Source organism: Triticum dicoccoides, chromosome 2B, assembly GCF_002162155.2.
Source record: "Triticum dicoccoides isolate Atlit2015 ecotype Zavitan chromosome 2B, WEW_v2.0, whole genome shotgun sequence".
Lineage (NCBI taxonomy): Eukaryota > Viridiplantae > Streptophyta > Magnoliopsida > Poales > Poaceae > Triticum > Triticum dicoccoides.
Genome location: NC_041383.1, coordinates 815,079,172 through 815,089,941, shown reverse-complemented (window position 1 = coordinate 815,089,941; position 10,770 = coordinate 815,079,172). Strand labels below are relative to the sequence as shown.

The following is a 10,770-nucleotide window of genomic DNA, read 5'->3' as shown; positions in this document are numbered from 1 at the left end:
TTGTGCAGTGAAGGGTTGTTGGGTGCAAGGCATATGGAAAGTTCTGGGAAATTTCTTAACAGAGCAACATCGACCGTGTTCTCACCAACCGTTCTCCCCTCACCTTGACTAGTCATTAGTCAATGCGACTAATTGGAAAGTGCACATGTTTTCCACTTTGTACAGTCTCTGATCATATCGACCGAGTAATAATTAAGCTACGTACCTACCCAGCTTGGGGGTGGTTAGCCGTGTATAAGTAACAAGGGTTTAGTGTCCATAGCTTGAGCAAGCCACACGACCACCGTGCAGAAAGCTCAGCTACATCTACAGGGCGGCAGCCATGGCGTCCAGAGCAGCAGCGGCCGTCCTCGTCCTTGCAGCCTTGATCTGCGCCGCACACTCGTCGGCGGCGGCTGAGGGGCTTTCGCGGGGCTTCCACGTGGCGTCGTGCCCGGAGCTGGAGGACATCGCGGGAACGCTCGTGGCGGAGACCTTCCGGCGCGACGTCGGCGTCGCCCCGGCCCTCATCCGCATCCTCTTCCACGACTGCTTCCCGCAGGGCTGCGACGCCTCGGTGCTCCTCACCGGGAACAACACTGAGCTGAATGCGGTGCCCAACCAGACGCTCCGCCCCGTTGCTCTTGACCTCATCGAGCGCATCCGCGCCGCGGTCCACCGCGCCTGCGGCCCGACCGTCTCCTGCGCCGACATCACCGTCCTCGCTACCCGTGACGCCCTCGTGCAGGTACACCTACACTACACTTCGAACCAAAATGTTTTGTTTAGCTCAGTCGGACAATTATTCTTAGCGTCCACTCCCAGAGAGCTATTCTCTACTCTCGTATGGAAACAGCACAACCGATTAATTGACTAGCTTATGCGGGTACGTGGTGGATGCAGGCTGGCGGGCCCCACTTCGACGTCGCCTTCGGCCGCCGCGACGCGCTCGCCCCGGCGTCGCAGGATCTTGTGGACACCCTGCCCGCGCCCTCCTTCGACGTGCCGACGCTGATCTCCTCCTTTGGCAACCGGAGCCTCGACGTGGCGGACCTCGTCGCCCTCTCGGGCGCGCACACCTTCGGCATCGCCCACTGCCCCTCCTTCTCCGACCGCTTCACTCCGAACATCGACTTCAACCCGCTCATCGACCCGTTATTCGCCAGGAGGCTGCGGGCCAAGTGCGCCAAGGATGTGCCCCAGGGCACCGCCAACCAGACCCTCGACGTGCGCACGCCGGACGTGTTCGACAACAAGTACTACCTCGACCTCATCGTGAGGCAGGGACTGTTCAAGTCAGACCAGGGCCTCATCGACCACCCCGACACGACGCTCTTGGCTGCACGGTTCGCGCTCATCCAGTCCTCCTTCTTCAGTCAGTTCGCCAAGTCCATGGTGAAGATGAGCAACATGGACTTGCTCACTGGCACCCAGGGCGAGATCCGGCAGAACTGCGCCGTTCCCAACAAGCGCGTCGAGGGCATCGAGACCGCCAACGATGAGGGCCACACCGCCGCCATGTGAGAGATTGGTTAGTTGTTGATGCTAGCTCACGCGTGCGTGTGCTTCCATGTGTGTGTAGCCATGGAGAGATGGGTCCTTGTGATAGTGGTTTTGTGCTGTTGTCGTACGTGTAGTAATAAAATGAGTGAGTGGTCAGCAGACCAAGAGTAGGAGTATATGCTTCCTACCGTAAGAGGTTCCATTTGGTTACCGGTGTACGATCACCATCAGTACATCACACTGCCTCCATTCTTCGTCTTGGAGCACATTTAGTTTTGTTAAGTTAAATGTTTGGCTTATAATTACTCTATCAGTATGCAATTTATGAGACATGAAATTGATGTCTTAGATTCATATTCAAGACTAATTACATATCAATATAGTTGTTTATAATTTAGATCTTGTATTAACATAGCAATAACTTCCTTTTTGTGAAGAACATAGTAATTTTTTTCCTGCAAAAAAACCATAGTAATTGTTGGTCAATCATATACGTGGTGATCAAATGCAGCATAACCAGATAAGCTCCGAGAACTGCTGCCTTGTCCGTGCCAGTGATGATGGATGATGGTCAGCACAACATTTTTCGAAAAGGGGCGCTTTATTACTTAAAAGATTTAAGCATTACACCCGGCCTCTGCATAAGTAAGATGCACACAGCCAAATAAGATCCTCTCACATAAATTAAAAATAGAAAGGCGAGTTTCAACGAAACATGTAGAGTCCGTACAACGCCTAATATGGACGGGGGCCAATCCTTAGATCATGCTGCCACCCATGTTGGGTAAAAGTATCCCTCGCCGTAGCCTCTAATCGTGTACACACCTCCGTAAACAGGCCTCGATTCTTCACGCGTTGTAGAGAGGACCATAAACAAAGAGTCCCAGTACATCTGTAGATAACCTGCAACAGAGAAGTACTTTTATCGTTAAAAACCTTATCATTTCTACATAGCCAAAACGACCAAATAACGGCAAGCGCTCCCACCCTGAGAAGAGTTCTAAACCTGTGATCAATCCCATGTAACCAGTTGTCAAATACATTAGCAACACTACATGGAGGATACAAGCCAGAAGCTATTTGGATGACTGACCATATAGAACGAGCCATAAGCCTAGAGATGCTACCAAAACTTGCTATTTCAAGCATAAGCAACCGTGTAATACATATATGGTGAGAAAGCATAGTGCTGTGGATGAAAGGTAAAATTCCATCATCTTCCACTCAACTACTTAGCTACCAACCTAGAGAAAGAATCCATCGATTGATACACAACTATAGCGTTGTTTGTTGAGCAGTTTCGCGCTATAGCATTGCGTTAAGAGACTTTGGTCCTACACAGAAAGTAAAATTTTAGTGATGGCGCTATAGCATGTAGAGAGGTCCATCGCTAAGAGCCATAGCCGCTATTTAAAAACTATTTTAGTATGTATCACCAACTAATTAACCACCTATTGCTTCGCTAGCTAGCCACCTTTAGTTTGTCACTGATCAGGTACAGGTACTCAACCGTTAGGGTGTCATCCAAAATGATTCCAGATTCGTCAAGCATGTACGTATATCCAACTTGGATACCACAACTTGATTAGTAGACTATGTCTGACCATATTAACATGTACCCAATGGAACGGAATCAATCGAGCAATGTACTCAATTTATATACGTCTTCGTACCTAACCAGCTGCTATGCACTTTTCTTTGTTATATTCTTTACAACTGGTCTTGTGGATCAGATCGAGCTAGCTAGCCAGCTTGGAGTTCTCCAACCTCTTACAAAATAGTTAGGGCTTAATTAGTGGGTAGCTTGAGCAGGCCACACGACCTTTCGTCGTAGGTAGGCACAAAATTAATCTCAGCGACAGTGGTCCTGGCTAATGACAAATAAGCAAATTTTTCAGCAAACATTGATTGTTTACTGTTTTCCAGCAGCTGTGTAAAAATGATTTACTCACCTTGGCTTATGCCTAGTTCCCTTTCCTGTTTGCAGAACCGCATGCAGTAGAAGTATCATATCAGTTTGTAACATGAGCATGGCTGGCATCTCATGGAGTGGCATAAGATATGTTTCCTAAATGGATGTAGATGTCATCTCAAGATGAGAATGTAAATCGTGGAGAATTAGCATTGCATCACTGTATCTGGTTTGTTTAACATCACTAATGAGATCCTTATTGCCACTCCATTAAACCGCCAGTATGATTATTAGGGGAGGGGAGAGAAAGAAAGAAGCTCTGATTGCAGTCCTTGACTGTTGAGAAATATGAGAATCAAAACCTGCAGAGATGGGGGGCAGCAGAAGAAAAAAAAAGAGTGAAGGAAAAATCGGCTCAACTTTGAGGAGCTCTACACAAAAAAATAAAATCGGATCAACTTTGAAAAAAAAAAGTATTTCGGTGACCCGTTTCTCTTTCAAGAGCTCCTCGAATGTCATTTCACCACAAAAAATTGCACCCTCCTAGTACAGTCAAACATCTCGGTGCCAAAAAATTACAAGGGTTTCTTATTTTATTTTACTATTTTCCTGAATTTACTTTTGATGAATGAGTATCGTGTTTCCTGCTGATTGGTTTTATCTTTTGAGGAAGGAGGTGTTGAGAATTAGCACACAAATACACTTGTGGTTAACTGAAAACTGCAGCGAAAACAAGTAATCTCAGCACCACATCATGTACTAATTCAAGGATCGTTGCTTAGCACGGAAGGAAACATATGCAGCAGCATATATGGAGGCAGAAAAATGTTACTCAGCAGGCAAAACACTCCTCAGCCTAGTGTCTTGTGGTAGGAGTAAGTTTCTGGACAGCACCAAGTATCAACAAAGGGACACCAGATTTTTACGTGGAAAACCCCTCAACTTGAGGGGAAAAACCATGGGCCGAAGCCACCCAAATCCTCTTCCACTATTATCAAATGTGGGATACAACAAGTTCTTCTCTAGACAGCACTAGAGGATCTCATACATCAAGATTTCTGAATCTTGGATGAACACAACAGGATTTGGGGCTCAAGAACTAGGGATTGGAACAATCTCACCAAAGATTGTGGAACCGAAGCTTGAAGGAGGCAAGGTAGTGGATCTGGACCATCACAACCTTGGGGAAGAGCTCCCTTTTCTTCTTCCTTCAATCTTCCTCTTCTTCCCTTGCTCTCTTGGTTTCTCTCTTCTTCTCTCTTGGAGGACGAACTGATTTTCGTCACTCTTGGTGGTGGCTGCTGGAAGGAGGGTAAAGCATCCCCATCCACACATGTGCAAAGTCCAAAATGACCCTAGGTCATAACCCTAATGGGTAGTGGGCTTATGCACCTCTTTGGGCTGCCTAAAAGGCCTCAAATGGTCATCTCCTCACAGCCCACATGAGGAGGATATTCCAACAAATCTCCCCCTCCGACTCATGAGGGGGGCACCGCCATGCCCGCTACCTTGCAACATGCTTGTAGCTTCTCATTTGGTAATATCTTGGTCATCATATCCGAACCATTGTCGTCGGTATGGATCTTCTCAGGTTTCAGCAACGTGGAACTCACAACATCTCGAATCCAATGGTACCTCACATCAATGTGCTTTGTTCGAGAGTGATAGCTTGAATTCTTGGCAAGATGAATAGCACTCTGACTGTCACAAAACAGAACATACTTCTCTTGCTTCATGCCGAGCTCTTGCAAGAAGTTCTTCATCCACAAAACCTCCTTGCCAGCATCAACTGTTGCAATGTACTCAGCTTCTGTAGTTGATGTAGAGACACATTTCTGCAATCTTGATTGCCATGACACTGCTCCCCCTGCATAAGTCATCAGGTATCCGGATGTGGACTTCCTACGATTCTTGTCACCTGCATAATCTGCATCTGTATAGCCCTGCAATACAGGATCACCATTTCCAAAGCATAGACAAGATGTAGAAGTACCCTTGAGATACCTAAGAATCCACTTCACTGCTTCCCAGTGAGCTTTACCTGGATTTGTGATGAACCGGCTAACAACCCCAACTGCATAGGCAATGTCAGGCCTAGTGCATACCATGGCATACATCAAACTGCCCACAGCAGATTGGTAAGGTACTTTCCTCATTTGTTCTTTCTCCTTCTTGCTTGTAGGACATTGTTTTGAATTCAGTTTGTGATGGCCTGCAAACGGAGAGATAACAGATTTTGCATCTTTCATATTGAACCTTTCAAGTACCTTCTCAATGTATCTTTCCTGTTAGAGCCAAAGCAGCATCTTTGATCTATCACGGGAGATCTTCATGCCAAGTATTTGCTTAGCTGGTCCTAAATCCTTCATGGCAAATAATTTACTAAATGCCTTCTTGAGTAGAGCAATCCTCTTTGTGCCATTTCCAACAATCAGCATATCATCAACATACAACAAGAGAATAATGAAGTCACCCTCGGTGTACCTCTTCATAAAGACACAATGGTCAGGTTGTGCTTTATGATAACCAAGCCTAGTCATAAAAGACTCAAACTTCTTGTACCACTGCCGAGGAGCTTGCTTCAAGCCATACAATCTCTTCTTCAATTTGCAAACTAAGTGCTCCTTGCCTGCAACCATGAATCCCTCTGGCTGCTCCATGTATATCTCCTCCTCTAGGTCACCATGTAAGAAAGCTGTCTTCACATCAAGTTGTTCAATTTCCAAGTCCATGGTGGCAGCCATGCCAAGCACAACTCGGATCAAAGACATCTTGACCACTGGAGAGAATATCTCACTATAATCAATGCCCTTTTTCTGACTAAATCCTTTCACAACCAATCTGGCCTTGTACCTTGGATGTGAGGTGTTTTCTTCAGTCTTCACTCTGTACACCCACTTGTTCTTGAGTGCTTTCTTGCCCTTTGGCAGTTTCACCAACTCAAAGGTATCATTCTCATACAGGGAATTCATCTCATCCTGCATGGCTTCTGACCATTCTTCTTTGTTCTCATCAGACATCGCCTCCTCATAGCATGAGGGCTCACCTGCATCTGTCATCAACACATATTGATGTGGTGGATATTTAGAAGAAGGAATGTGTCCTCTTTCACTTCTTCTTTGTTGTTGCACTGGTGGTGAATCAGGTGGATTTTCGTTGGCATCATCATTACCAACTTCATCATCATCATTTGATGGTTGCTCGCCACTTTGACTTGTACTACCTTGATCAGTTGCATCTCCACTGTCTTCAGTGTCATCATCTCCCCCATGATTGTCATGCACGAGAGGAGGACGGATTGGATCCATATCAACCTGAGGTGTGCTGGTCATTGTCTTCTCTAGTTTCCCAATATCTTTTATTGTTTCATCTTCAATGAACACCACATCTCTGCTTCTCACAATCTTTCTATTGGCTGGATCCCACAACCTGTAGCCAAACTCTTCACTTGGTTGGCTGAGGTAGATGCACTGCTTTGTCTTGCTATCAAGCTTGGATCTCTCGTCCCTTGGAACATGTACAAAAAAAGACCTTCAAGTGCTTGTATGATACCTCCTTCCCTGACCAAACTCTCTGATGAATATCACCTGCAAGAGGAACTGAGGGAGATAGGTTAACCACATACATAGCATTCATCAATGCTTCAGCCCAAAATGAATTAGGTAAATGAGCATGAGAGAGCATAGCTGTGACCCTCTCTGTGAGTGTCCTGTTCATTCTCTCTGCAAGACCATTGAGGTGAGGTGTCTTTGGTGGACTCTTCTCAAGCCTGATGCCAACATTTCTGCAATACCTCAAAAGGACCTTTGTATTCACCACCATTGTCTGATCTCATGCACTTCAATTTCCTGCCAGTTTCTCTTTCAAGTTTGACATGGAACTCCTTGAAGGTTTCAAACGTTTGGTATTTGTGTTTCGGCACATACATAAAAACCTTTCTGGAATGGTCATCAATAAAAGTCACAAAGTATAATGCTCCACCATGAGATTTTTCAGTCATGGAGCAAACGTCAGTGTGCACAATATCAAGAACATTATCTGCACGATGTGGAGGGAGTGTACGAAATGCAGCTATGTGTTGTTTGCCAGCAAAACAATGTGCACAGGGTTTCAAGGATATACCTTTCAACTCAGGGAGGTACTCCATGCGAGCAAGAGCGTGCATGCCCTTCTCGCTCATATGCCCAAGCCTCTTGTGCCACAATTCAACCGAAGTGTCTTTTTCAGCAACATTCAACACCTCATTGCACAACTTGGTTTTAGTCACATAGAGATTACCTTGCTTACTTCCTCGAGCCACAGTCAAAGAGCCTTTGGTGAGCTTCCATTTTCCTTCACCAAAATAACTAGGATGTTTGATATCATCAAGCTTGCCCACTGACAACAAATTCAGCCTTATGTCGGGAACATGCCTCACATCATCGAGCACCAATCTGCAACCTGTGTTTGTTTCAATGCATATAGAGCCCTTGCCAACAATTGTTGACGAACCACTATTTCCCATCCTCACTTGGCCAGTAACACCACTAGTGTAAGATGTGAAATACTCCTTGTGTGATGTGATGTGGAAGGACGCACCTGAATCCACAACCCAACTCATGGCATCATCAGGAACAACACTATAGCAATCTTCATCTTTAATGACTAGATAGTCCTCATCTATTGCGGTCATGGCTGAACTGCTCTCAGCCTTTTGCTCGGTTTTCTTTGGGAGTTTCCCCTCTGCAAGCTCTCTTTTGTACTTCCTGCACTCGCTCTTTATGTGTCCCGGATTGCCACAATGAAAGCAAGTGATATCTTTTCTCTGTTTTGACTTTGATCTCCCCCTGGATTTGCTTTTGCCTTGCTGAAATCTTGTATTGCTGCATCCACGGTTTTCATTCTTCACATGAGTTTCAGCCACATAAGCATCAGAAGAAGTGGCATCACCCTTTTCCTTCTTTCTGGCTTCTTCATTCAGCATACTGTTCTTCACCATCTCCAAAGTCAGCTTCCCATCCGGAGCTGAATTGCTAAGTGACACAACAAGCGTGTTCCAACTATCAGGCATGGAACTCAGCAGCAACAATGCTTGCACCTCATCCTCAAAGTTGATTTTCATGGCTGAAAGTTGATTTATATGGCGTTGGAAGACATTCAAGTGCTCAATCACACTTGTGCCATCTCGGTACTCAAGCTTTGCAAGTCTTTTGATCACCGAGGCCTTGTTCATTGATGTCTTCCTCTCATACATGGACTCTAACTTCTGCCACATCTCATATGCATTTGTGTCATTTGCAACATGGTGGAAAATATTGTGGTTGATGTACAACCGAATCATACCTACTGCCTTTCTGTGCAACACTCTCCATTCTTCTTCCGTGACACCTGTGGGTATCTTGTCTTTCACAATTGGCTCATACAAATCCTTGCAATAAAGGATATCTTCCATCATGGGCTTCCATAATGAGTAATTGGAAGAATCAAGTTTTATCATGCCACTTGTAGTAGCGCTTTCTTCCAAAGCCATTGTAAGCAGCACTTCCAGCAACAATCAAGCAACCGGAATTTGCAACCTTCTAAGCAACCAAGGCTCTGATACCATTCTATTGAGAATTAGCACACAAATACACTTGTGGTTAACTGAAAACTGCAGCGGAAACAAGTAATCTCAGCACCACATCCTGTACTAATTCAAGGATCGTTGCTTAGCACGGAAGGAAACATATGCAGCAGCATATATGGAGGCAGAAAAATGTTACTCAGCAGGCAAAACACTCCTCAGCCTAGTGTCTTGTGGTAGGAGTAAGTTTCTGGACAGCACCAAGTATCAACAAAGGGACACCAGATTTTTACGTGGAAAACCCGTCAACTTGAGGGGAAAAACCACGGGCCGAAGCCACCCAAATCCTCTTCCACTATTATCAAATGTGGGATACAACAAGTTCTTCTCTAGACAGCACTAGAGGATCTCATACATCAAGATTTCTGAATCTTGGATGAACACAACAGGATTTGGGGCTCAAGAACTAGGGATTGGAACAATCTCACCAAAGATGGTGGAACCGAAGCTTGAAGGAGGCAAGGTAGTGGATCTGGACCATCACAACCTTGGGGAAGAGCTCCCTTTTCTTCTTCCTTCAATCTTCCTCTTCTTCCCTTGCTCTCTTGGTTTCTCTCTTCTTCTCTCTTGGAGGATGAACTGATTTTCGTCACTCTTGGTGGTGGCTGCTGGAAGGAGGGTAAAGCATCCCCATCCACACATGTGCAAAGTCCAAAATGACCCTAGGTCATAACCCTAATGGGTAGTGGGCTTATGCACCTCTTTGGGCTGCCTAAAAGGCCTCAAATGGTCATCTCCTCACAGCCCACATGAGGAGGATATTCCAACAGGAGGTGGGTGGTTTTTTTAGAAACGGCAGGAGGATGGCCAACTCTGAGTAAGAGACACTGGGCTTGGTCGGGCCGGGGAATGTGGTTGCCCAGCCAGAGCACCACTCGTCATTGACAGGAGGAAAAATCAAAAGAAAACAGAACGTTCACGGTTTGACATTCCAGACTACAAAGGGAAGAAAGCAAGTACCAATATATCATCTCTGTCACAATCAACAAGTTAGTTACAAGAACAAAAATCCACGGCGATGATGCCTTCTTGGCAGTGTTGCAGACTGAAAGAACAATCTTTTGTTTAAAAAAAGTGCAACGGTACTCACCTTGGCTTATCCCTTGTTTCCTAATTATTACCCTAAGTATATTTTTTGTAAATGGTTATCTGAACCTGAGATTGTAAATCAAGAGTGAATAACAGTGCCGGAGCTAGCCGAAGATCACTGGGGGGTCGAAACAAAAAACTTCAGTGTTTGGGGGGGGGGCAACATAGCTCCACCATTGGTGAATAACATTGCATCACTACATCCGGTTCACTAACACTGACCAACAGGCTAAAGCAAGCAACCTTCTAAGCAAAAGGAGCCGGTATTTTGTCTAGACTCGCAGAATTTGGCGCGAGGGGGATGCAAGGCGGGTTGGACATGAGGTGTCGACACAGCTGAATTTCTGAGAGCGGACACACTACTTGTCTCTAACCACTCAGCATGTACATGCCTCTTCAGAATGATCCTTATATGATTATATCGTCTTCAGAGAGCTTACTTGGGGAAGGAAGAAGCTCTAGGTCAAATTTTGCCACATTGATCGATCACTTATCGGAGCATTGATATTCATAAAATGGTTATGATGTGACGAAACTCATCTCTATTAAGGTGTTTTTCGGCAAACTTCTTGTGCTGCAGCAGCCCCTCCTTGGCAAGCTTAGGTCGAACAAGCTCCTGGCAGTTACTGGACTTGCTGATTGAATATAATTGACCTTCATAGAGATATCCTTTGTCCATCCATAT

The 10,770-nt window shown here is 45.4% G+C and overlaps 1 protein-coding gene across 1 annotated transcript; it reads left to right on the top strand.

Annotated features, from left to right (window-relative positions):
* The first annotated feature begins 271 nt into the window (after window positions 1-271).
* LOC119366551 (peroxidase 12-like) lies at window positions 272-1,787 on the top strand. Its single transcript, XM_037632305.1, has 2 exons — window positions 272-727; window positions 883-1,787. Exons 1-2 carry the CDS (start codon window positions 323-325, stop codon window positions 1,501-1,503), a joined length of 1,026 nt encoding a protein of 341 aa, XP_037488202.1. The 5' UTR covers window positions 272-322; the 3' UTR covers window positions 1,504-1,787.
* The last annotated feature ends 8,983 nt before the right edge of the window (window positions 1,788-10,770 follow it).

Bases quoted from the DNA above. Each gene is read 5' to 3' on its own strand.
- LOC119366551 (XM_037632305.1), top strand. From the start codon at position 323: ATGGCGTCCAGAGCAGCAGCGGCCGTCCTCGTCCTTGCAGCCTTGATC. The intron at 728-882 runs GTACACCTACAC...TGGTGGATGCAG, and splicing joins CCCGTGACGCCCTCGTGCAG to GCTGGCGGGCCCCACTTCGA.